Source organism: Excalfactoria chinensis, chromosome Z (assembly GCF_039878825.1).
Source record: "Excalfactoria chinensis isolate bCotChi1 chromosome Z, bCotChi1.hap2, whole genome shotgun sequence".
Classification (NCBI taxonomy): Eukaryota; Metazoa; Chordata; class Aves; order Galliformes; family Phasianidae; genus Excalfactoria; species Excalfactoria chinensis.
The window spans coordinates 23,275,876-23,303,153 of NC_092857.1; the positions used below are offsets into that span (position 1 = coordinate 23,275,876).

General features: G+C 39.5%; 1 protein-coding gene across 1 annotated transcript in view; it reads left to right on the forward strand.

The window, feature by feature from the left end:
* Nucleotides 1–26,023, forward strand: part of FAM169A (family with sequence similarity 169 member A) — a 41,587-nt gene extending 15,564 nt beyond the window's left edge. The window contains exons 2-13 of the mRNA XM_072359698.1: nucleotides 3,566–3,703; nucleotides 5,005–5,104; nucleotides 6,140–6,225; nucleotides 8,011–8,182; nucleotides 10,087–10,266; nucleotides 12,419–12,541; nucleotides 12,750–12,847; nucleotides 17,708–17,762; nucleotides 18,130–18,250; nucleotides 18,724–18,886; nucleotides 20,275–20,478; nucleotides 21,197–26,023. Coding sequence (XP_072215799.1) covers nucleotides 3,569–3,703; nucleotides 5,005–5,104; nucleotides 6,140–6,225; nucleotides 8,011–8,182; nucleotides 10,087–10,266; nucleotides 12,419–12,541; nucleotides 12,750–12,847; nucleotides 17,708–17,762; nucleotides 18,130–18,250; nucleotides 18,724–18,886; nucleotides 20,275–20,478; nucleotides 21,197–21,766 — 2,007 coding nt within the window. The 5' untranslated portion in view covers nucleotides 3,566–3,568 and the 3' untranslated portion in view covers nucleotides 21,767–26,023. The remainder of the gene's footprint in view (nucleotides 1–3,565; nucleotides 3,704–5,004; nucleotides 5,105–6,139; nucleotides 6,226–8,010; nucleotides 8,183–10,086; nucleotides 10,267–12,418; nucleotides 12,542–12,749; nucleotides 12,848–17,707; nucleotides 17,763–18,129; nucleotides 18,251–18,723; nucleotides 18,887–20,274; nucleotides 20,479–21,196) is intronic.
* Nucleotides 26,024–27,278: the final 1,255 nt, after the last annotated feature.

The following is a 27,278-nucleotide window of genomic DNA, read 5'->3' on the forward strand; positions in this document are numbered from 1 at the left end:
GGTATATGATGAAAAAGTTATTAATAGAGTTATTCTGGGAGAGGATATAATTAATGAACTATATGAAAATAGAAAATAATCCAAACGTCTGAGTAGAAAGATAATAAAATTACTCTCAAAATAATTCAGTTAATTTATCAGTGAGTGGAAAGCAGGTTTTTTTTTGTTTGTTTTGTTTTTTGTTCTTTTTTTTTTTTTAATACGAAAGATGTGATCATTGCTTTAATTTTCTAAGTGATGTAATGACTGTATCTTAGATATTTACTAAACTTCTAGCTGCATGTTTTCTCCTTTGGACCCGCACTACTGTTTTGTTCTGAAAAATGTCAGGATTTTTTACCTAGAGGCTTTCAGTTTTAACTTGTGACTTTCATGTATTTTATATTTGTCATGTAAAAGGAAAAACTCATCTCACTCATCTGTTATTCTTAGTTTTATCTAAGCACTTAGGTATTTCTTTAATAATCTTTTTCTTCTTTCTGCCTGCAGACAGAAAATTTCCTTTTTTTTTTTTTTTTTTTTTTTTTTTTCAGGTCTATATTCCCTCGAAGCAGAGGGAGTGCTGTACTGTTGTAACCAGTGAGGTGATAAAGCTTCATCCTACTGTGGAAGCAGTGACATGTAATCTCACACCTCACATGAGGCTTTTCAGACTGTGGCTATTGCAGTGTGTCTGTATCAAGACAGTACAGATACTAAGGGTTCTGAATTTCCTAGATGTTTGGTGAAGGCTGTTTGACTTTATTTCTTGGTGTTATAAAACAGCACCATTAGTGCAGTTTTGCCCTGAACAGACTTGATTCTAAGATTTCATTTGCTCTTCCTTACCTTCAGCCATTTAAAATGCCCAAAGCTGCAATGTCTCACTCATGAATTGGGGGATAAATTTACCTAGTATAAACATCTGTAGGAAGAGGAATTGAGATGAGTAATGCTCCTGATATGGAAACCCTGATTAAGAGTTCAGTGTCGGTGGAATGGATCCAGACCTTACTGTGGAAGGACCTGGAAACTAGGAAGAGTTTAGGAAGACTGCCTCTGGCATTTGCCCATGACTGAGAAAATTAGGATAAAACAGTTCAATTAGAAGGGCTTTCCAAGGATTGAGTTCAGCTGCCTGACCACTTCAGAACTACCACCCAAAAGGTCAAACACATGATTGAGGGCATTGTCCAATGTCTCTTGAGTGCTGACAAGCATGGAGCATCTGTCACCTCTCCATGGAGCCTGTTCCTGACCACACTCATGGCAAAGAAATGTTTCTCAGTGCCCAGTCTGACCCCCTCCACTGGCAGCTCTGTGCCATTCCCATTCTGCAGTCAGTTCTCAGCAGCAAAGCCCAGCATCACTGCTGCTTCCCCTCCTTGGGGAGCACTGAGATCCTCTCAACCTCCTCTTTTCCAGGCTGGCCAGTGCAAATGTCTTTAGCATCTCTTCACAGGATGTTCCTTCCTGCCCTGTTACCAGTTGTATTCCCTCCTGGATGCTTCAAGTTTCCCAAAATGGATTTTGATGGTTAATTCTGCGGAAGCTATGAGAAAGGCTTCACAACTGCAGGACTTGCTACCTGCAGAAGAGTTACACAAAAGATTCATCTTCTAGCAACTTCTTGGCTAAGCATGTTTCATACTTTTCCATTTGGTGTATCAAAAGGACAACATTAATTCAGACTGATGCAGTATTATGTATTCTTCAAAGTTCATCAACAGTCCCTGCTTGGGACTGGCCAGTGCAGCAGCCACAACTTCTGAAGTCTGTTCTTCTCAGCAGTGCCTCAGGGACTCTGATTTGATGGATGCTTTGACATCAGTTATCCTGTGTAGCCTAGGACTGCATACAGTGTTGAGTATGAGGTTGTGCCAACACAAAGTATAGCTGGAGAGTCACCTCTTTTGACAAACTAGCTGTGCTTTGTTAATGTACTTAGTGTGGCGGATCTGTCTGCAAGGCCCCTCATCCCTCTAGGGATGCAAAGCCCCTCACAGTTCAGTGTCATCTGCAAACTTGCTGAGGGTGCACTACATTCCTGCACCCAAACCACTGACAGAAATGTGGAGTGGGACAGACCCTAGAATTGAGCCCTGGGGAATGCTGCTGGTGGCTGGCTTCCAGATGGGTATAAACTATGGGTTTAAAACGCGTGCTACAGCATTGCTAGTGTGTTGATATCTGCTAGCCCTGAGAAGATCACTTTTGGATGAATGGTTCCTCCAGAAGAGATTAAATCTGTGAACTCGTGCTAGTTTGTACTTCAGAGAGCTTGGACTCTAACATGAAAGGAGCTGCTGATGGTCTGTATATAGTTTTATAGAACTGGGAGAGCTTTAGAAGAAAATAATACAGCGTTTTCCGGGTGCTCACATTCATTTTAATCTGAAACTACTTTGAAAGTATTCAAGTAGCTCTTACTCCTATGGTGTCAGTGCTTTAGTTCTTACCTTGTCACTTCCCTGAAATGTCCCATTAGTCTATTGGGGGGCTCTGATTTTATCCAGCTTGTAGCACATCATGTTCACAGTTGAAATACTTCTGGAAACAGCCAGCTGCTAGTCAGACTGGGTGGCCAGGTGTGTAGAGAAGTTCTGAATAACAAATCAACTTCTTCAGATATTTAAATGCAGGCTCTCCAAAATAAATTATCTGCTTCTTCCTGTTGTTATTTTGGGGCCGTTTACTTTTAAACTGTCTGGCTGCTTGTCGCTGTGTTGCTGTTGTTCTGTGGCCTCAGAAACATGGGTTAGGAGGAAGACAACTGTACAGCTCTACCCACGGCTCTGGCCTGTCTCACGATGACAGCTGGGCTGTCCATCCATGCACTGCTCTTGCAGGAGGTGCAGAGTGGCATGCAGCTTGCAGCTGGAGATATTTGCACTGAGGGATATAGCAAAGAGTTGGGAAGGACTTTAATGGGTGTTGATGTGAAAGGAGGTGCTAACAGAACTGTCAGAGGGAGTTGCTGGCAGTTAGTGTTGAAGATACTGGTAAGTTCCTCTGGTGTTCAGATTCTGTTGTCTCAGATTTCGAGGTGGAAGTGATAGGTGGGAAGGAGACCTGGTGAGAAGGAAGTGAGTTTTGAAGTTGAAAAGGTGCAGAATGAAAGAATGGACTTGCCACTTTTCTGACTGCTCATCCCACATACAGACTGAAACCTTCCTTTTCTGCTTGTGAACACTCTTTGGGCTCATGTACCTCTTCACAGACTGGGTGTTAATAGGCACCATTCTAATTAACATGTCAGAATAATTTCTCCTCTCTGGCTTGAATGTGAAAGATATGGTTATACTTCATGCCAGTTGAAATGACACATTTAAGCACTGTGGAGAGAGTCAGGGCTGAGGAAAAATTGGCAAAAGTATGTTTATTTTTTTAAGTTGCATGTTTGGAAAATTAAGTTGTGTTGCCAAGGTTGAGTGATACTTGTTACTTGGTTTGAATGGTCTCTCCAGAGAGCAGCCAAGGGGGTTATTTATCTATCTCAGTTTTTAATTTTCCCTAGCTATGAGTGATAGACTATGCATTGTTTCCCTCATACTATCTCCAGTGATAAGTTTTCTTGTTTTTCAAGATAATGGCATTTCCTGTGGACATGTTGTGTGGCTACACTCATGAAGACTTGGAGAGCTCTGCAGAGGACTACTTGTCTGAACTTCGGTGTGGGGATCCATTTCAGCCTGAATTCTTATCCCTATCAGACCACAGCAAAGTAAGAACCAGCAAATAACTCAGCCTCAGTTCTCTTGATATACGTGTGGATTTTAAATACTTAGAAATACCTGGTCTATTTATTTATCTATATATATTGAATTATATCACTACTTAAGCATCTTTTTTTCCAAATTCCTGTTTGTTTTATTCTGTAATTGAAGTAAATCTGGGCGTTACTGTTTCTGGGCAGTGCATTTGCATGCATAACTAAGGGGCTCATGATTTATTGAAGCTAAATGCCTCAGTTTGCATCTCAGTCTTCCAGTTATCTTCATGGCAGAATTCAGGTTTTGATAAATCTCACTGATTTCAGGAGTGATTGTTTTCTTTTTTGTGAGAAATATTCACTGCAGTTGTTAAGAATTCTGGTAGGGGCTGGCTATGTCATTTCATGTTTTGAACACTTAACCCTTGAATGATGTTGATTCTATTTAGGTGAACACTTCTAATAGTACCAAAAAAACCAGCAGCATGTAGCTTTAATGAAAGATAAGACTGCTGAGGGGATTCTCTGTAAGATTAAAAGGTCAATGCTGCAAGCTCTGTTGCATTTGCAGTCTTGGGTACTGTTCTGTATTTCTGCAAGTGCTGCATTTGTCTGTGTTAATGTCATGGTTAGTGGCATAGCATATCATAATCTTTTCAAATTGCTTTCTAGGAAAGAAAGTCAATTTAACACAGCAGTCTTTGTTTATTAACAAAATACTGAAAACATATGAATTTAAGTAGCAAAATGCATTTTCAAAAAAGGTATCAGCTCCAAAGGATTGATTTATTTGACCATTCTTCTGTCATTGCTGAGGGAGAAATCAAACAGGCAAACCTGAGGTTCCTAAAGGGTGTGCAATTATAGTGAAGAAGATGCTTTTGAATCAGGCCTTTCTACCTTGGTACATCAGAGCTCATGTTAACAAACAAAAATTCAGCTGTTCCAGTTTGTTTTTGTGCCTACCTACCTGCTTTGTTATTCTTTTGCCTTTGGCAGCTTATGTAGCTGGAGCAGATACAGACACTTCACTGCAGTTATGCACAGTGGGCTGCAATCAGCAGTGAGCTGTAACAGTATAAATTACGGTGGCTGTGTCTTCAGAGCTTGAGTTAGGGCTTTTTGTAATGTAATCTTTCTAGGAAGAAATGTCTGAAGTGATGGCCAAGGTCTGATGCTTGTCTTTTGCAATTAACCATTAAGTACTTGGTTTTCAGCATTTGTCTTGATTACCCTGCTTAACCATTCTCTGTATATTTTACTAATTTTGTATTAGTAAGAGCCTATTGAAGTATTGTGCACTCTTGTTTCAGGTTCCTATTAGCTTGTCAACTGTGGGCTTCGTTCCTCTTTATGGTGGAGAGCAGACACAAAAAGTTCTTGCTTTGTTTTCGCCAGAGGACTCTCTCACAGGTTTCATTTTAAGATTCCAATCTGTGTTGCTGTTTCTTTTTCTGTGTTGAATACATGTAACTAGTCCCTTTTTTATTCCACACTAGCATATTTCATAACTTTGCCAGTTCTGTGTTAGTTGTTTACTGCCTACTTGTTCCTATACTGTTCTTTTTGTTGTGAATTCGTGTACACAGGGGATTGAACTTTGCCTTCTAATTGGAGTAGGGCTGGACCCATTGAATACATAAAACATATACCATAATAACACAATGCTCATCTGAATCAAAGTACAACATGTGTCTCTTGATTACTTGGATGTACACATCACCTGTCCAAATGGAATTTGTTGAGCATTCATAAAATCCATTATTTTGCCAAGGAACTTAAAAGCTTTTAATTAGAAGTGACTGTAACATCACACTGATACATATTTTTTTCTCACCTTTCCTCGTTTGTTTGTTTTTTCCCCCTTTTCTCCCTTACAGTCCTCCATATAACACTACATATATGATATCCGAGTGTGCCACAAATGCTAGTAGAGTAAACTCTTCCTAAACACTAATCATTTGGCCATCAGCCTTCTTGTATTCACACGACTCTCTAGAACAGTGTCTATATGCATTCAGCATCTATATGCATTCCACAACCCAGAACTAAAATATGCTCACACATGAGACTCCTCTTGTCAGGCCCAGATTCTCATGGAAAGAGGTACTAGAGTACTGTGGTGAAGGGCATCATTTATGTCTGAAAAGCAGTTTCTATATGTTATACTGTACAAAATCTGCATCTAACTTTACTGTTTTTTGTTGTTGTTGTTGTTTTAAAGCAAGATCTTAACTAGGGACAATTGCATAAGGGAGGGGGACAAGGGGGATATGTAGCACCACAAATATTGTGCTAATGTAGTATAAGCTGCATTAATCTAGCATCAACTAGTAGGTGCTTAATTTGGTTACTGTAGTGGTAATCCTAATGGTTTGACAGCTATAATGAACATCTTCTTTTGGAATGTTAAGAATCACTAACTTTTTTTTCCCTTGTTGTCTCAAGCTGTAGCCCTGTTTCTTGCTTACCAGTGGTGGTCGATTGATGACATTTTGAGAACATCTGTTTCTTCTAGAGAGGGCCTTCAGCAGGTAAAGTTTTGCAGTGTTTACCTAGCACTTGTTCCTATCTTTCAACATAATGGAATGTGATAGCAGCTAACTACTGTCTGAGATATTACACACTTTTACTTTATTCAGAAATGAGTTAGCTATCTTACATAAAAAATAGGGGAAAAAAGGGAGAAAGAAGTAGGCACTAATGGGAAGAGAATTTTCTAGTGAAAATGTATACAGAGAACTTCAGTGCATTAGCTGCGTGTGCAAGGTATTTCCATGTTAATGGTGTTAGGACATCATTAAATGTAGTACAAAGAGTGTGGCCAGCAGAACAAGGGAGATGATCTTCCTTTCTCCACTTTGTCCTATCAAGACCACATCTGTAGTACTATGTCCAGTTCTGGGATCTCCAGTTAAAAAAAAACAACAAAAAAAAAACATCTAGAGAGAGTCCAGTGGAGCACCACAAAGATGCTCAGGGGCCTGAAGCATCTTCCATATGAGAATAGGCTGGGCGACCTGGATCTGTTCAGCCTAGAGAAGAAAGGACTGAGAATTGACTTAAAATATTTTTTAGAATATCTGAAGTGTAGGACCCAAATGGGTGGCACCAGATTATATTCAGTGCTCTGCAGCAGCAGGACAAGAGGTGTTGGCAAAAAGTGGAACACAGAAGTTCCATGCGAACAGGAAAAGGAAATTCTTTACTTTGAGGGTGATAGAGCACTGGAACAGGCTGCCCAGGGAGTTTGTGGGATCTCTTTCAGTGGAGGTATTCAGCAGTCACCTGGACGCTTTCCAGTGTGACCTACTGTAGATAGCCTGCTTTCGCAGGGGATAGGATTAGATAATCTCCAGAGATCCCTTTCAATACCTGTGATTTTCTAAAATGTTTTTTCCTTACACGTGGGGTTTGGGATAACAAGTTTGGTATCTGCTTTTTTTGTTGTTGTTCACTGAGCTTTGTCAAGACTGCTGGCACTTGTGTAGCATAGTTATGCTGTTTTTTTCCTAAAACTGGAAACCTTGACTTTTTCAGGAACTTCATTCTTATTGCTGCTGAAATTTGGTCACTCTTGGAATCTTGTATTAGATTTACTCTAGATAATTTGGCATGTTGCATTGTTTTCTGTGTTCTCCATAAGGGTAGGATAGTATGCAGAAAGGAAAGCTGAATCTGTACATGTGGGGTAGCTGAGACTTTAGGTATTGGAAAAGGGACACAGTTCCTTCATTCTTCCTTTACAGTGGTTAGGATAGTAGTGAATTTAAATCGGGTTTGTGGGAGGAACCCTGCAGGACAGAGAAAAAGGTATTGTATTCCTTGTTTTGTGCCACAGAAAGTGCTGCAACTGGTTTTTCCACTGCATTGCGCCCTGTTGTCTGCCACTGTGTCAGCAGTGATTGAGTGCACTAAATCCTGCTGCCCAGTGTGTTTTGTCATGCCTCCTCTGTAGGATTTCTGTTACATGCTAGCTCAGGAAGTCTGAGGCTGCCATACTGCTGTTGTATGGAAAACAGTTTTCAGTTAAAATATTCCCCTCCTCAACCCCCCCCCCCCGGTACTTCTCTCAGTTTTTATCCATTGGATTGGGATTTACATTGATGTTGTGAAAGATACTCAATCTGTGGTAGTGCTTTATATTTAACTTGCTATGGCATGAAAGTATATCCAAGCTCTCAAACCTAAAAGCTCTTAAACTGCTTGTCTTGACTCCATTTACGGCTCTGTTAGTTGGAAACTTTGAAATATAAAATATCTGCTGTGTATCACCTGAATTGACCACTCTTCTGAAATGTTATTCTGTATTTCTTTAGGTGAATTCTGTGGGGGAGAGGATAGTTCTGTATGTCCTGAATCGAATTGTCTATCGCAAAATTGAAATGGAGAGAAACGAGACCCCATTCCTTTGTCACAGCAGTGATGATTATGCTAAGATCATGTGGAGAAAAGGAGAGGCTGTTGGGTTCTATTCCGTTAAACCTACAGGTAAAACAGTTATGAACTGGGATATGGGGGAAAATGGGTAATGGAGGTGAGGAGGTTATTTGGAAAAATAGTAGTAGGCCTTACAAGCCTTAGGAGGCCTAGTGATTTGGTGTATTCCTGAAGTCAAGAAAAGCCAGATTGCAGTTAAAATTTCTTGCTAGTAGTTCTTAGTTCTTACTTAATTCTTAGATCTTTTTTGTGTTCTACAAAATACATTTGAAGCCATGGAAATGAGTTATATTTGAAAGTTCTATTTTCTTTGTAGAGCACTTACTTTTGGAATATACCTCTAGGACTGTTCGAAATGTGATACTAGGTAAAAAAAAAACCCGAAAATTAATTCTGAAATGAAAGTGGCATCCTGTTCTACAGTCACTTAAATGTTTTATAGCATTACAGCATAAAAGCTGTTCTCACAGACATGAGATTCAGCTATGCTTGATGGTATGAATGACATTTTCTTCCTTATACATGTTTATTGCTTCAGAGTCTACAGTTTAGCTAGCAGGTTTATGTAATTTATATCACAGATTTCAGTGTAGTTTTTCTTTTTTTCTTTCCTTCCTTCCTTCCTTCCTTCCTTCCTTCCTTCCTTCCTTCCTTCCTTCCTTCCTTCCTTCCTTCCTTCCTTCCTTCCTTCCTTCCTTCCTTCCTTCCTTCCTTCCTTCCTTCCTTCCTTCCTTCCTTCCTTCCTTCCTTCCTTCCTTCCTTCCTTCCTCCCTTCCTCCCTTCCTCCCTTCCTCCCTTCCTCCCTTCCTCCCTTCCTCCCTTCCTCCCTTCCTCCCTTCCTCCCTTCTTCCCTTCCTCCCTTCCTCCCTTCCTCCCTTCCTCCCTTCCTCCCTTCCTCCCTTCCTCCCTTCCTCCCTTCCTCCCTCCCTCCCTTCCTTCCTTTCTTTCTTTCTTTCTTCTTTTTTTTTTTTTTTTAAACAACATTACAGTTTCCTTCTAGTTGTTTTAGTCTTTGATATGTATTTAATTTTTTCCAGAATAACATTTGGTGATTGAATAGATTAACTCCTCCATCTGACATTCATACTGTATTTCTAGCAATTTGCAAATCCCATTTTAAACAGTCTGAAATGTCATTGGTATTTCTGGTCCAGCATTAAACACAGGAAAACAAACAGCTGATTTACTCTGAATTGTTACCTTTCTCTGATTTTGTTTGTTTGTTTCATTTTGTTTTATTGAAGTAGTGAAGGACTGCATAATTGATGTATGCCTTGGGATTTTTTAATGTCAAAATTTCTGTAGTGTGATGATCACAAAATGACATTTGCATTGCTGTGCTTTTTATTTTCACCTTATCCAGGTGAAAGTTGAAATGTCAAGTTCAGTCTAGAATGGGAATAGTTGTATATGTGGCATTGTTTTACTATACTTACATTTATTATATTTTTCATGATCCTCTGCCATTCAATTCAAGCCAAGTCAGCAAAGAAAGCTAATTTTTCTAGGTGTTACTAGTATTTCACCTACATTTGATTCTGTGTTGTACTCTCCGAGTGAGTAGCCCACGTGGAGAAAGAGATCTTTGGAATACTGATGGTTAAGAATGAGTATTGGAGCTTGACAAGTTTGCCTGAGTGCATCTAACTGGTGTAACTAACCATTCACATTTTCATCGTTTTTAAAATGAAGTGTGTTTGTTAGTGTCAAGACTAAGTATATTGTATAGACAACTATATGCTTCTCTGTTTCTCTCTCTTTCCTTTTAGAGGAAAGGGTTATGGTTTTTCATTTTTGTTTTCTGCTTGTTTGTTTTGTTTTTTTTTGCTTTTGACGTGTTTCGCAGTGAGTGGAAAAGTGAGGTCTTTTAAGTCCTTATCCAAATACTCTAAAAATCTGCCACAACATGTAAGTACTGAAATAATGACGGATACTTCCCTGTTCTATTAATTCAGGAGCTTCTTTTAGCCCATACCATGCTTACTGTTACCAGCTACCGGTGCTAAACACAATGTTTGTAAGAAAGAAGTGTCGTGGGAATGACTTGGGGCTAATGATGTTAGAAGACTTTGTGAAATCTTTTACTGAAACCACTCTTGGTCTACGATATCCTCTGTCATCCTTCATGTACAAAGGCAAGTTGTTTGATTCATTATCCTGATCTTCCTTATGCTTTCTTCTCATGTCAAATGATCACTGTCATTCAAGCTGCATATATGTGGCTGCATCCTCAGTTTCTGTGAAGTGTTCTGCTCTTCGTTGAAGGCTGAAGATCCTGATATGTATAATATTGTGAAGTATTTCCTGATTGGAATTTAGTCGTCTGTGTGAGGTAAAGTTATTGGATCTCTGATGGCTTTAAGCCACAGCTATGCAGTTTGCAGCTGTATTCCTTCCACAGTGGAAGGTGGGCTGAGTTGTTTCTGGTCTCCTTATATGTATCTTCTTTGTAGCACTTTTTCCTTAATTGCTTGAAATTCTCACAAGGTCATTTAATTCATGCTTTCTCCGATTGTCTTGTCAGGTGAGCATACTGGGCTGTTTAACTTAAATGTATGAGGGGAAAAATAATGTACGAGGAAACCACTTCTGACTCTTGCATTGTTAGCCTGGGAGAATGATGTCATTAAGAACCACAAACATTCAGGAAACAACGTTGCTTGGGACTGTTCAGGGAAGAAGTGTTTCCTTTGTCCCATTTCTCAAGGCTTATTTTCTGCGTATCTGCCCGGCTTATTTCTGTTAACATTTTGTATGGCCTCCTTACTTAGCCTCTGGAAATTTTCTGCTTTTCTAATTACTAATGTTTGCTATTGGATCTGGCTGGGGATATGTATATATTTTTTTCTCCTGCTAGTTTTGGCCAACAAATTTTACTAATAGAATTTAATGGCTAATCCATTTTCTCTGTTGGAGCACTCATGGAGTGACTGCACAGGTGGGTAAGGGAAGAACAGCTGATACCACTTTACTTTTGTAAAGTAAAGTGTAAGGCATTTCGCCCAGTCCCCTGCATTATCCTTGTCTCTAAATTGGAGAGAGAGATTTGGAGGGATTATTCATTGGTTAAGGAATTGGCTTTATGGCTGTATTCAAGTAGTTGCATTCCTCAACTCAGTTTCCAGATAGAGACCAAGATGCCTCTCTGGGGTTAGTGCTGAGACCAGTATTGTTTAATATTTTTAATGACATAAACAGTGGGATTGAGTGCACTCTCAGCAAGACTGTGGGTGATGTCAAGCTGAATGGTGCAGTTGATAGACTAGAGGAAAGGGATGCTGTCCAGAGGGACCTTGAGAGTGGTACATGTGGACTTCATGCCATTCAACATGGCTCCATCTGGGTCTAGACAATCCCAAACATGAAAAAAGGATAGGTGATGAATGGATTGAGGATAGTTCTGTGAAGAAGAATCTGAGAGTGCTGGTGGATGTGTAGTAAAACAACATGAGCTTTCTGGGTGTACTGGTAGTTCAGGAAGCCAACTATATCCAGAGATTTGCATTAAGAGAAGCATGGCTAGCATAAGAAGGGCATTATGTTTGTTATTATGGATTCAGATGAGGGCCTGCAAAGAACGACTGAGGGAAGCTTGTTCAGCCTGGAGAAGGGAAGGGCGCAGAGGAGACCTTTCAAAACTTAAGGGGGGCTTATAAGGCAGGTGGATAGAGATTTTTTGCAAGGACCTGTACAGACAGGACAATACGTACTTTAAACTGAAAGAAAGTAGATGCAGGTTAGATATAAGGAAGGAATTCTTTACTCAGGGGGTGGCGAGCCTGCCTAGAGAAACTGTGCCTCTGGTGGCGCAGTGGTATAAGTTGCTGCTTGCAACACCAGAGGCCCGGGGTTCAAATCCCCCCTGTGGCGTAAGTGGCAGAACTGCTGCTCTGCTACACAGAGGGCTCGAATCCCGGGAGTTGGACTCGATGATCTCTAAAGGTCCCTTCCAACTCGCACGATACTGTGATACTGTGATACTGTGAACTTATGATTGGCAGGGTCACTGAGAAATTAAATTATAAAACTCTGAAGAGGGTACTTTGAGAAGAAGGGGGAAAAAAAGCCCTTCAAATTTTATTTTCAGCTGATGATAATAACAGAAAGCAAGAAAATGTTTGTTTAGACTGGGCTGTTTTGTCAAGGAGTTCTTCCTGTGGTGATCTGTGTTTGATGAAAGACTGCAAATTAACTTATTTCAGATAAAACTCAAAAATGGAGATAAGACTGAATATATAATGTTTCTAATAGTGTTTTTTCTTTTTCTTTTTCTTTTTTTCTTTGCAGCTTGGAAGCACTATTTAGAGAAGTACCCTGGGGATAATGACCTTTTTTGTGAAGTGGAAGGAGCTGGATTTTGGTTCCAGAGAAAATCCATTGCCACTGTATTGCGAAGGGAAGAATTCAGAAGTATGAAATGATATTCTGTTATTCCCTTACAGTTTATGAATGTTGTATTGGTTTGACAGTGACTTCTGTGAACATTGCCTATGGAGACTAGTAGAAAGACTTCTTTGCTGTTGTTCTGATACCATGTTAGGTTTGGTTTGTTGTTATATGAAGGTACCATAACTGTCTTTTCTTTCCCCCCATTGTCACTGAATGCTCTTAACAACAGAAGGCTCTCAGAAAGCAAGTGTGACTTTCCAGACAGGGGATAATGTTCTGCAATCTGCAGCAAATGAACCGAAGACGAAGCCAGAAACGCAGCTAAGTGTAGGTACACATACAGTTTCTTCTTTATTAATAAAGCTTGAGCTGTAAGAGTCTTCCATAATCATATAGTTTACTAACTCTAATTACCAGTTCTTCATGGTCAGTGAGTGTTTTTAACCTCTACAAAAGAGCAAATATCTGAACTTTATGAAAGATTTTAGCAGATTAATGCATGTAATCCAGCTGAATGCTATGCATGTTTGATATTTGTTTCAAGTTCTTGAAGAACAATCTTTGGTTGTGCGGGTGACTTGTACTTTCTGTGTCTCATCACTATGTGAAAGTGGCAAGAAGTCTGGTGTCCTGAATGTTTACTGGAAAGTAATGCCCTTTTTTTCTTTTTCTTTTTTTCCCTTGATTGTTTTGTTACTAAGTAATACATACAAGCAAAGTATACAAAATATCCATTGAATCATAGAATGGCTTGGGTTGGAAAGGATCTTACAGCCTGTGTGGTCCTGGGTGTGGGCGGGGTTGCCACCTGTTAGATCAGGCTGCCCAGGGTCCCTTCAACCTGTCCTTGAATGCCTTCAAGTATGGGACATTCACAACTCTGGGCAACACCTTCCAGTGCAACATCACCCTCCGAGTTTAAAAGACAATAACAAACCTCTAACATCTGTTCTAAATCTCTCCTCTTTTAATATAATACTATTCCCCTTTGTCCTATTTGTATCTGCCTGTGTGCGAAGAGTCAGTCTGCCTCCTGTTTATAACATCTCTTTAAAGCATTGGAAGGCCACAGTGAGATCTCCTCTGAACCTTTTCTTCTCCAAGTTGAACAAACCTAGCTCTCTCAGCCTGTCTTCCGGCCCTCTGTTCTTCATGGCTTCCTGCACCCACTCCAACAGCTTTGTGCTGTTGTTGTCCATTCTAGAATTTAATTGTTTCACATCTCCAGTTTAAAAGACAAGTGCTTTGGTTACTTTTTGCATGGAAGTTGTCTTCTGCTAATGTGACAAACTAACTTGGGATTAAAAATGCCCCCTTGGTTGTGGGGAGAAGGAGGGTCCTCACTTTTTTCCACTGAGTGAAGGGAGATCTGTGTTGCAACTGCTTGTGTAATAGTTGAGGTTGTCACTTTCTAGTGGTACAGAAGAGGGAGAGTGTTTTAACTGGCCTGAGATTAAACTGTCTAGAAAGGCTGTTGAAACAGCAGAATCACAACAGGATTGGATAGAGTGAGGAAAACTGTTTATAGATGTACACATTCACATCACAATTGAACACAGTTGAAAGTGTTCATTTGGCATTCTGGGCTGCAAATCATCTACATAGGAGAATTACAGCTTCCTGCAAAGTAGTGACATTCTTAATCTCTGTATTGTCAGGAGCAATAGCTGATAGTTTTATTTGATATGTATACTAGTTTTCAGGTTACAGCAGTCTTGAGCGTCATTGCTGATGATCACTAGTGATCATTTCACCAAAAAGATCCAAAACCTCTTACTTTGGTTGTGTATCTATGTGGGTATCCTTGGAGGGAACAGCAAAGGGATATTACTAGTTCTTAAGACATTCATGGCTCTTTCTGAAGAAGAGTAAAGTAACAGATTCCAAAGTGCTCCCAACTCCTCCCATCTTAACAGAATTACTGGCACCCCTCTTGTTGGCACCTGCACTCACAGCTGTACACACAGCTCTACATGGAAAGTACAAGCTGTCTGCACAACCAGGCTGTTCTTCAGGAACTTGAAACAAAGCTCAACAGTGCTTTGAAAGCTGTTGGATCACTAAACAAAACAAAACCACTACAAGCAAACAAACAAACAAAACAGAAAAAATCACCTTTCCTTAAACCTGAAGAAAAACATTCTGTGAAGATGTATTTTCACATTATTTCATAGTGCTTCCTATATGTTTTAATGCTAGAATAATTTATCATTAGTCTATAACTTCTTATGTATTTAAAACTTGCTTGAATGTGTTTCAAACTGCAGAATCTGCATGGGGCCACTTGTTGCTGTTTTTTTTGAGTTGTGCTGAAAATGAAGTTAAAAAGGAAAGATAGAGGTTATTGCCAATGCTGTGTTTCCTACAGCAGCTAAGAGTAATCGCTGAGTTCTTACTTTAGTATCTGTAACTTGTGCACACTTCTGATTGTCACATGCTCAAACACAAAATCGTCTTCTAGCCTGCAGAAAAAAAGCTGAGATATTGGGGTAGTATGGATGAGTGAAGGAGAAGAACTCAAGAAGTGGGGGCTTTAACATAAATAGTGTGTGCTGACTATGCATGTAATCTGTGTTACGGCTGCATGAGTAGGTTCTTTTTTATTGCTGGTCTGATCTCTTAAAGATAACCTATGGGATACTGTCTTTTGTTGACTACCATGGTAAAAACAAGACTACAGAATAGAATTCAAGTATTATGATAAGTGTCCTATTAAATTTTGTCAGCTATTCTTGTATGGACCCATCTCTCTGTACAGAAAATAAAGGCTCCTAGCATTCTATAGATTCCTGTTGTAAACTGAATAATGAAAAAAAAAAAAACTTGTTATTTATATCAGGTTACTTTTAGGTCTTATCTTCCATGTTGGGGCCAGAAGAAAAATGCAGAAAATGTCTTCATGCTTTTAGTAAAGATGATTTTTAAAAAGTCAGTTAGGAAGTAAGAAATATCCATTGCTTCTTTGGAAGAAGTAGATTAACTTCATCCCATTCAGACCATCGCAGTTCTTATCCAGTCACGTAAGAAGCAATTTTCTGTTCTTTGCTGAAATCACTGTTAGTGGACACCATGCTACATTTGGATGGCTTTCTGATGAGGCCACCTGGGATACTTGACCCTTCCTCTATCTAATTGTGCACTTAAGCATGTTATTTCAGTGGTGAAGTACTTTTATTTACTTTCTCCAAGAGTGATGACCTGCCTTTTCTCGGCAGCTGTGCCAGCTCTCTCTCTTCAAGTTTATGCCCTTGGGCTTTGTGAGGCCCAGTCCATACTCACTGCTGGTCTCACCACATACTTGCTTCCACTGTCTTCTAGCTGCGTTAGGGCCTCTCTAAATGGGGCTTTACACATCTTTGGTCTTGAAAGCTGCCTTTGCATGAGACTCTCATTTTCCCAGCTTTTCCCTAACTTGCTTTATTTGTCCCAGGCCAGAATTAGAATCACAGAACAGCCTGGGTTGAAAAGGACCATAATGATCATCTAGTTTCAGCCCGCTCCAGGAGCTCCGTATCTTTCCTGTATTGGGGGCCCCAGGCCTGGATGCAGCACTCCAGATGGGGCCTCACAAGTGCCGAGTAGAGGGGAACAATCACCTCTGTCTCCTTGCTGGCTACCCCATTTTTAATGCATCCCAGAACACAGTTGGCCTTCAGGGCTGTAAGCACACACTGCTGGCTCACATCCAGCTTCTTGTGCACCAGGACCCCCAAGTCCCTCTCCACAGGGCTTCTCTCAAGGAGATCTTCCTCCCAGTTTGTGTAGATAGTTGGGTTTGCCCTGACCCAAGTGCAGCACCCTGCACTTGGCCTTATTGAACCTCATTAGGTTAGCATGGGCCCACTTCTCCAGCCTGTCCAGGTTCCTGTGAATGGCTTCCCTTTCTGCCAGTGTATCGATGGCACCACTCAGCTTGGTATCATCCGCAAACTTGCTGAGGGTGCACTCAATGCCATTGTCTGTGTCACCTATGAAGGTGTTGAAGAGCACTGGTCCCAGGACTGACACCTGAGAGACACCACTCATGACCAGCCTTCACCCTGACACAGAACCATTGCAGCCCATTGGCTGTGGCCAGTCAGCCAATTCTTAATCCATCATACAGTCCATCCTTCAAATCCACACCTATCCAATTTAGAGAGAAGGGTGTGGTGAGGGACCATGTCAGAGGCTTTGCAGAAGTCCAGGTGAATGACATCCATCACTCTTCCCCTGTCCACCGAAGTTACCACTCCATCGAAGTAGGCCACCAGATTGGTCAGGCAAGATCTGCCCTTGGTGATCATGGACACCTGTATTTCCTGTGCCACATAACAGAAACGGGTTGAAACACTTAAGAAAGGACGGATGATACGCTAGTAATGGAAGACAGCAGTTTCATTACCTGAGCATTTCTGCAGTTTTTTACTCTAAGCAAATAATGTATAAATTTTTTTCTTAATCAAGATCTGTTAGTTAGTAGAGGAATTGAATATATTTGCACAGTCTCTTTAGGGTAGCATTTCATAGAATCACAAGGTTGGGAGGGACTTATAAGATCATCTAGTCCGCTGGGAATATCTTGTCAGCTGACTGATGTCTTTTTGCCAGACTCTCTCAGACCTCAATTAATGTTGACTGCATATTCATTTAAAAACAAAACAAGCTTTCACCGTTGCATTAAAATTATTCAGAGCTTCAAGAAGTAGCACAATTCTTTTAATCAGTATGTCTTGTTTACTTGAATTACTATTTTTGTACAGACTTATTCCTAAGATAGATTCAGAATAGAAAAGAATTACCTTCAATTCAGACTATGCTTTAATGTGAAGAGCTCTTACAGTTTGCTATGGCAAGAAAATAAATATTCATGTACAAGAGTTCTTGTCAGCAGCAATCCACTTCTGTACTGGTCAAAATAGGCTTGCTGTAACAATGCAAAGTGCTTGAAAGGTTTGTCTTTAATCTCTTTAAAGCACATCTTTTTTTGCTTTTTAGTGTTAGAGTACTCTAGAGCAAAAGCTTTTAGTGCTGTTTATATGTGTATGTGTCAGTATATACATACTAAATCAGGAGTGGTTGTAGTCACTTCCCTTCTATCACTTCCATAACATTATAATTTAGAAAGATGCTACCACAGATAGGGAATTGAAGGTATTTCAGAGAGTTCTGAATTTTTGAGTAACACTGGGCTTGCTTTTATATCAGGCTGACTCTCAAAAAGACCAAGAATCATTAGATGACCATGCAAGCACATCTGAAGGTAAGAATAATGTTGATTATCAGCATTGTAATTATAATGGATTAGTAGGTCAGCAAGCTCTTTTACTGCCCTCTAACTTAGTGCATTCATCTAAGAAGCATGTGGAAACATGCCTTCCTCTGTGGTGCTGTGGCCCAGCTCAAGAACATTTGGAGGTCTTTGGATAAAATGATTTGTTATTTATCTTACTAAAAAGCTATGCATATATCTTCAGAAAATAAGTACCACAGTGAAATGCTGTTTTACTTGCACTCAGTAGCTTTAATGAAGTATCAAGGTACAAAATTATATACATATCTTAAACTGCATTTGTTTGCCTCTGCTTATTTATTTGTCTATTATTGCTTATTTATTTATATCTGACTAGAACATGTTACCATTCGGACACGAAGCAGACACTTAAAACGTCCCAGGACGGGAAAAAATAGCCAGGAATCTGAAATATCCCAAGGAGATGACGAAAATACTCCTCACACATCAGCAGGCAGGTAAAGGAGATAGTATTTTATTATCTTTTATGCTTTTGTTTGGGGAGTCACCAACTATAGTAGTAGTACCATTGTGGTAACTGGAATTTCTTCTGCTTTATTTCTGCTTTGCTTACTTGATTTTAAAATGACTGCAAATGAAGCCTGTTGTGAGAAAAGACACTGAAACAGCATGTGAAGAATTAGAGCACCAAAACACTGGTTTCTGACAGCAGGTATTGGAAATAACAGTAATGAAATAGTGAGGCATTAAGTTGTATTTACAAGCGGACTTTGTTCTAATGTAGATTGGTTGTTATTAGAGTAAAAATGTCTGTACACATACAGCACAGATTATTACAGTAATATAACTGGATGTGTATCTTCAAAGCTAGACACAGTCTGGGAGAGCTCTCTGTCTTTGACCTCTTGTTATGCTGGCATATTGCTGTAAAACAAAATCTGACTGGGGTACATAAAAATATCTGCTGCAGGCAAGAACTTCCAGCTCACACATCGAAAAGGTCTGAAGTCATAGAGGAAGAACCTGAGGTTGATGTTGAAAGTGGTGAGGAAGTGATTGCTTCAGAAGAGAACCAGAGTGCATTAGAAACTGAGCTACGTGCATCACAGTCTGAGAAGTTGAGTGAGAAGGAGGTGAGATGGTTTCTAACAGTCACGGTAGATGACTGTATTCAGAGCATTGCTACAGTTTCCTTTAAATATGTTCCTTCCTGCCTTGATCTATGTGATTCTGTTCATTTTTTGCACCAATGCTTTGTTGAGTAGCATATCTGAGAAGCTAGAGCTTGTACAGAATTACTGACAATGGAAAATTGTTTTAAACTTATATGCAACAGGCATGCCATTGCTTGCTCTTCGAGGGAAAGGGTTGTCTATCTCTCTGCTTTGATGTGGCCCCACATTGTGTGCAGTTTTGGGCACAGTATAAAGGAATATAAAACTATTAGTGAGCATCTAAATCAGAGCTGTGAAAATAGTGAAAGGCTGAGAGGACAAGATGAATGAGGAACAGATGAGATACCTTGATTTGTTCAGCCAAGAGAAGAACAGTCTGAGGGGAGGCCTCATGGCAGCTGCAGCCCCTCATGAATAGAGCTGAGGGGCAATGCTGATCTCTGCTCTCTGCTGACAGTGACAGGGTCCAAGAGAATGGCATGGAGATGCCTCATGGGAGGGTCAGGTTGGGGATTAGGGGAAAGTTCTTCACCAGAGGGTGGATGAGTATTGGAACGGGCTGCCCAGGACAGCGGTCACAACACCAAGCCTGTTAGAATTCAAGAAGTGTTTGAACAGTGCTCTTAAAGGTAGGGTTTTGCTTTTGGATGTTCCTATGTTGTGTCAGGTGCTGGAGTTGATAACCCTTGTGGGTTTTGAGGTAGATTTCATAGTTTCTTCAGCAAAATAAATTTTCAGCTTGTTTATTGAAATAGTATTCTTGATTGATTTGAACTTCTCAAATATTGCAGAGAACTGGAGTAAGGTCAAGGTCTGATCCAGGATCTCTGAAAAAAAAGGGAAAGGTTTAGTTGAAGAAATCAGCAGGTGATGTGCTTCACTCATAACTGTTGCCTCTCTTTCTTCTCACTGTAAAGCTTGTTTGACTTTATAGATAGAAGTTGGAATTGAACAAAGTCTTGTTACTGTATGCAAGCTTAAATTCAGATCTTGGGGTATCCTTAGTGTCTAATGATACCTCCAGGATTCTATATTCATACTGATTTCTGAGAAGGTAGATAATAAGTTGTGCTGGGTTCATTAGCTTACATTTCAAGGAGTGATTGTAGCATGTATGCTACTTGGTTTGGCTGTTAATCATGTATGCCATAGTCAGAAACTTAGGACAACATCAAGCTAATATGCTGGATTAGTAATTACATAGCTACTGTGTACTGGGCTTACTATAGATTTCAAGGTACCTGAATTAGCTGCTTTTTTATCTAATGTACAAACTTAGAACACATACACTGTTAGTGATGGGGGTAAGGCTTGGCATAATCTTGACTTAAAAGTATAATTTTTAGGGAACTCCAGCTGAATCTCTTAATGGGGAGGTATCAGAAGAAACTTCTAAGACCTTAGTTATGGCTGAAGAGGAAACTGCAAATGAAGTCCTAAGTGGTGAATCAAAGCTGCAGTCTGAGAGTCAAGAAGAACCCTTAACACTGCTTGTTCCATTAATCCTCGAGCCTCCGACAAAACCTTCAGAAGATGCTGTGTCAGAGAAGGTGAGAGAATTCACACAACAAAGTGTTGTTTTTCCTTCAGAATGTACATACTTTGCTGTTTCCTCCTTCCGTTTTGTAACAGTTAGGGGGAGGCACCCACCACTGTATGAAATTCTTGGGAGATGCAATTATTACGCCAGATGATGCTAATCCATTAACAAAATATACTGCCATTTCTGCTTTGATTGCAGAAGTGGGGCATATATTTGCGGTACCAGCAAGATAAAAGAAAGTGAAAAGAGATATTTTACTCCAGTTTCCCTTGGCAGTAACAAAACAGCTGTTTCTCTCTGAATTATTTGTTGGATATATCTGAAAGCATCATCTATATTTTATCTAGTACATCTGCAATGATTGAGTGTACAAAGCAATTAATTACTGTTAAAGTACCTTCTGTAACACGGGTTTTACCATAGGCGGTTTTGAAACACTGGTATTTTTCCCTGGGTATAATTTCAGAATATGTTTACTCATTTATTTATTTATTTATTAATAGTTTGAATATGAAAACATGATGGAGAACTCTGAATATCAAATGCAGTTCACAAAATAGTTTTGTGCAATGAGGAGGAGGGGGTTGTTTAGTTGACTGTATATGAAGTAATGGAAACCGTTGAATGCCAAAATATCCTCTGTGATTGCTAGCTAAGGTTAAAAGTTGTTCATCCTCTTGTATCTTAAATTAATAATTCCTTTGGTAATCTTGGCACACCCTCAGGTTTTAAATGCAAATGATTCAGAAGGACTGACTGAAGAAAGTGCATCAGTGGAAAAGAAGGGCACTGATGAAGATAAGCAAGAATCTGAAGAAAAAAAATCATCTGCTGAAAATGTAATTGCTTTAACATCAAAGGAAGAACTCTCAAACAATGGCCTACCAAACTCCATTAAAAGTGAAGCAGTAGGAGAAGCTGTTTCTGAAAATGTGGCACACAAACCAGCTTCCTCAGTGGAAGATCAAAACGAGGAAGCAGAGCAGAACTCGCAGGAGGCTTCTGTTGCTTTGGGTCAGAGCTCTTTGATGGTGGTTGAACTGGAGGGTGTTTCTTTTCAGCAGTCTTCTGGACAGGAAGGACAGAATAACCAGACAGAAGAGCACTTGGAGGAGCATGCTGAGCAGGCAGAGCAGTGCACGCAGACAGACCAGTACACACAGACAGGAGCTGAGCGGGCTGACAGCAGCTCTGAGGAAGCAGAAATCGAGGTGCCCATTGTGGATCGGAGAAACTTGCGAAGGAAGGCCAAAGGTTACAAAGGTCCACCCAAGAAAAAAGGAAAGCCAGCTTAAAATAAATCGTTAATTCATCTATTTGTACAAAAAAAAAACCCTACCTTGTTATTTTGTGTAAAACACTAGGTTGTGACTAAACCATATAGAACACAGGACATTTAAAAGAAATGCTGGGTTGGACTTCCTTTTGAGATTCACCACCTTTGGTCAAAATTTCTTAAATTTTTAACCAGTATAAATTGATTTTCCTCAGAGTATGATAGTAAATAGCCAGTCTCCTCCTTTTATAAAGGATACATGCTAAATAAAGATGTGCTAGCAAAAGAACAGTTTGCATATTTCAGGTTTCAATCTTGGAAGGAAAAATGAAGTGTGAAATTCTGGCTTTATTAACGTTACTAAAATATCATGGACTTCTGTGAGGCCATTCATCACAAATTATTTTAAAAGAACTTAAAACATTCTAACGTTCTGCTTCTCTCCACAGCAGAGAAAAAGAAACATCACTCCTCTCTTCTTAATTCCCCACGGGCTTTTTCACATGAGATAAAAGAATGTCAGATTGCAATTCCTGGTCTCAAAATATACAAGTTATAATTCTGTAGATCAAAACAACATAATGTAGCATCTGTCTTTCACCAGAGTCGAACTGGAGAGAATGGCTCCGCTTCTGACTCCCAGACTAGAAAATTTCATTTGCTAATGACTTGAAACAGCTGAGTTACCAGTAACAAAATCAACACGGCATCTACCATAGCATACACCTAAAATGAAGTTTTTTATGTGGGAAGATTTAGAGATGCCTACATGGTAAGACTGTATTTGTAGTTTCTGAAGTGAGTGTCTTGTTAAGCGTGAGTTTCTCCAGAATGTATGGAGCGAGGACTCCAGTGCGCTTAGAAAATTGTTTGCACAGCCCTTCTGACTACTTGCATGTACTGAATGAATACTTGCTTACTTGTCGCGCTGCAGGACAAGACAATGTTTGATCTGGTACTGGTCCAACTGGAAGTGGTGCTTTGTGTTTTCCAAACAATTGGCTTCTGCTGTAACTGCCAGGTGTGTAGCTCCCGTGAACTCTGGCATTTCAGGTGATTGTGACATTCATTACTGTCAAAATATTAGTGGATGTTACAGTGAATGCTTTTTTTTTCTTTTTTTTTTTCCTTGGCCAAACTTCTACACCTTTAGGAGATTGTTGCACTTATTTGTGATTCCCACTTCCTTTTTGTAAACTGAGTGTAATTTCTGGGCTGACAGCTTCCCAGTTCATAGCTCTTACTGGAAACAGGAACTAAACCTTGCTATATACAAGCAGAAATACAAACAGGCTATTACGCAGATTAACCTTCAGAAATTCTCCCAGCAAAGCATATATTTAATGAAGTTTGTTGGGTTTACATTGAGTTACATTTTAATTTGCAATATGTTTGTTTCAGTAAATGAAGTTCCTCTTGTAAAGAGCTGAAAAGTCAGGAATAAGAAAGAACAGTGGTCCTAGTAACAGGAAATTACACAGCTATTCGCCCTGCTGTTTAATCTTAGGTTAGTGAACTAGTTTCCTATTGTGGCTTGGAAGCCTTGGGCTTCTGAAAATTGCTGTTCAGGTTCACTTGAATAGTTGCAATGCTGTCTTAATTTTTATCCCTCTGTGAAGCTAAAGTAAGAATCTACTTTATGCCTATAGTTCCGGTGTACTGATATAGTATTTTAGCTGTATAAGATGTATTCTTACTATTTATTTCACCTATTGAAATACAATCCTATTTTTAATCCATTTTAAGAAAAGCTTATGTGGGAGGTGTTGTTTTTGTTGTTAGTCATGTGAATTACATACCTCTTTGATTCAAACTTTAGACTTCAAAGTGGACGGGATAACTGAGTTTCTTGGATGCTGAGCATAGTTGTAACTTCCTGTCAGTGTGCAGGTGCTTCTCATGAGCCCTGTAACTGATTAACGTTCAAGGTATCTTAATGATTCATTGTAAAAACATTCAAGGGAACCTTAAGAATTCCTAAAACTTATTAAACATTTTCTATAAGGCACATGGGACAGACTTGTTACCAATAGTATGATTTGTCTTATAATGCTAAATTACTGTAAAAACAAACAGCCAAACTAAAAAAGACCCACACACAAAACAGACATCTGTTGCATTGCTGAGGGTGGAATCGGAGGGCTGATGTTTTAAGAAATGTATACAGTTTCTAGTCACTCGTGTTCTATTTGTTAAAGCAAGCTTTACTTAGTACTGATCTGTTAAACACTTCAATTGGTACATGTGTTCGCAGTTGCGAATTCTGCTGTCCATGAACAAGTGAGATGTGCTTGTTTCCTCTAGGTGGATTTTTTTGATGCACATTTTTGTCACTTGTATTTCCTTGTAAGGTCGGAAAACCCTTTATGGGAAGGTTATTTAACTTTTGATATTTCTTTTCATGACTGACTTGGGACTAGTTTCAATTAGTACCTTCCTTTTAGGACATTTATATATTGAGTGAACAAAAAACTACAACAGAACTATTAAATGAGGTGAGTCTTGGTTTCTGTTGGAAGCAGTCAGCTATCAGATCAGATTCCACAGAGTTGTGAAACACTGAGCTAAAATTCACATCTTTACGTGTACTCTTGAGTAGCTGGCTCTGTTTGTCTGGAGTGCCTGAGGTAGTAGCCAGTGGCCAGATTGTTATCTACCTATTGTGGGCAGTCATGGAGCAACTAGCAGTTCTAATAAGCAGTATGGTCTTGAAACCTAGAAATAGTTCCTAACTGTGATCACAGCAGTACTTTGAGCTAGAATGGAGCATATTTCTGTAATAACTTGTTGGGCATCAGTCATCTTGCAGTAAATACTGAGTAGCCAAATCAAACTACTGATTTAAATAATAGTTTGTATTGTTGTGCTGATTGTCCAATTGGAACAGTAGTTTAATAGTCTATACCTTCTATTGCATTAAAGCAAGGCAACTTAACCTGACAACTGTATTGACTGAAATGTTTTACCTTGGGGGAAAAAAAAAGGTGTTTTATGCCTGGACATTTTTTCTTTGGTTGGTTTGCTGTCTGGCTTCCTACCATTGAACTGCTGAAGAGTTTAAGATCTTACCATACCAGCAACCAGTGATTAAAACATCAAAGTTCATTTGTTTGTACCAAATACTGTTACAATATGCCATGGAACTGCGTGTGCATGGTGGAAGCGAGCAGTATTATTTTGAGCTTTATTTAGCCTGGGAATGGGGTTTAAAGGGCCTTTATTTGTGACTTTCAACCTTGCACTTGAATAGTAAATGGTTTTGTGTTTGAATGCATCTCTTGTTAAAACGTTTCTCTTGTATTGCTTCTTAATTTCTAAAAGAACTTGCTTTGTTTCACCCAGTTCCTTTTGGTCTCTCCATTTCACGCAGAATTGTTGTTTGCCATTCTCACGTTCCATAGCCTTTTCCATTAAAATGCATATTTATTGCAATTTGCTTTTGTTTTATTTAAGCCATACTTCTTTTCCATTTCATTTGTGGGTGTCAGTAATCAAATCGATCATTTAGAACCTATCAACACTACTAGGATGAAAACAGCAATAAATAGGCCTAAGTTTCATCCTCTTCTCGAGTGACCATTAAAAAATACTATTACCAAGGGGATACACTTCTATATTTATTTTCATGAATGTGGTGTTAGATGTTTTTTAAACTAGTGTTTATAAATCCTATGAAAGATGTGATGCTGTTCTAGAGTACTGTACTTTGAGCTAGTTAGCGTGTTCGGAATTTTCCTTTCTCTGTATTGTCTTGGCTGCTTTTGAAATGTTTTGAAACAGTAATTAAACTTACTTTGTGATTCATTTGTAAGTATTCGATCCCTTTCTGCTATGCAGGTGGCATCTTTTAAAGTGGTTCAATTCACTAGAAGAAAACTGTGTCATTATATTTGGTGTTATTTTGCAATCTATTATCTTGCAATCTGTCTGCTACCGAAGAGCTTTAAATGCTGTAAGTATATTAATTGAAAAAGAATTCCTGTACTTTTGGGTTTTTTATAAGTGCTGTATTTACTTAGCTTGTGCATCTTATGAATAGCCTATTCTACAGCTCTTTAAGAAGTATGCTTACCGTATGCATTTTGCAGTTTCCTTCATCCTGCGTTGTTTCTATGAACTTAACCAACTCTCTGTATAGTGTTAAAATGTAGTTTGGTTGGCAATAATTGTACTACTCAGCCAACAAGCCATGTATTTACAACGCAAAATGTGGCAGTGCTCTTGAGGCAGCCGAGTTTATGTTATTAAAATGCATTAAAAGCTAATGTAACACTTTGACAAAATGCCCTCTCCCCAAGCAAATCACACACTGGCTTGTGACCTCCTTTTAGTTTTGAATCACTTATCAATGCAGGAACAAATAAACAAGAACCTTAGTAAGTTGCAGTACAGAGTCCAGGCTAGGGGAAACTGGTGAACTAAACAAAGTAGCCTGTAAGAGGAGAGAGCAGTAAAAGTACTGCTCCTGTCGGATGGTGTAAGAGAAATCACAAAACATGCAGAACCAGGATGCTCCTGGCTAGAGTTCCAGGTCTGGAAATGCTGTTATGGTCATGAAGATGGCTGGAGCATCACTCATTCATGAGGCTGAGAGCGCTACAGTTGAGTTAAAAGGTCTGAGGCTGGGGGAGTGGACATCTTTCCCTTATGTGCAAATACCTGCTGTGAGGCTATAAAGAAGATGGAAACAGATTCTTAGTGGAGCTCAGTAACAAAGTGAAGAAAATTCCATTACACTTCCTAACTTTTATAAACACTCGGGGTGGTCAAAGACTGGATCACATTGCGCAGGGTAGGTCACCATCCCTAGAGATAGTTAAAACCTGTCTGAACGTGGTCCCTCATACCACTAGAGTTGAGTCCTTCTTTAAGTAGGATGTTTAGAAAGTTTCAGCAGCTCCTTTCAAATTTTATCATCTATCTGCCACCATCTGATACTCAGACTGCCTATTCCTGTAGCCTGTTGCAGACATGGCAGGTGCAGGTAGCTGCCTCTTTTGTGTTTAAAAACAACTCCCCAGACTACTCACTATTTGGCTTCTGAGGATCCTTGAAGCTTTGTTTGAAAGTTCCCTCTTACAGTGTTGGGGGAATAAGAGGGTTTTCATAAACTAGGAAAAGTTCAGGATTTTACTTCAAATTCGTGCTTAAAAGCTCCTCTGCATGGAGTACTATGTAAAAACAGGAATCAATGGTGTGTATCAGTGTGTGTTTGTAGTGACAGATGGTGCTTAGTTTATTTACCACTAAATTCTTGACTGGAAGAAGTCAGTGTAAAAGCAGCTTTTGTTTCCTGTGTTTTGAAGATGGAAGCTAAATATACATTACCAGCTGATGCTTGTGCCTTTAGGTTCACTTCAATGTTTGTTAAAAGCACCCAAGATAGCTACAGTGAATTGTAACATCAGTACTGTTATGCCGCTCTTGCATTACAGCCTTCTGGTATTGAAAGGAATATTACAAACAGGAGGGAAATAACTTTCTGCACAGGCCAGTGGTGATACAACAAGGGGGAATGGTTTTAAACTAAA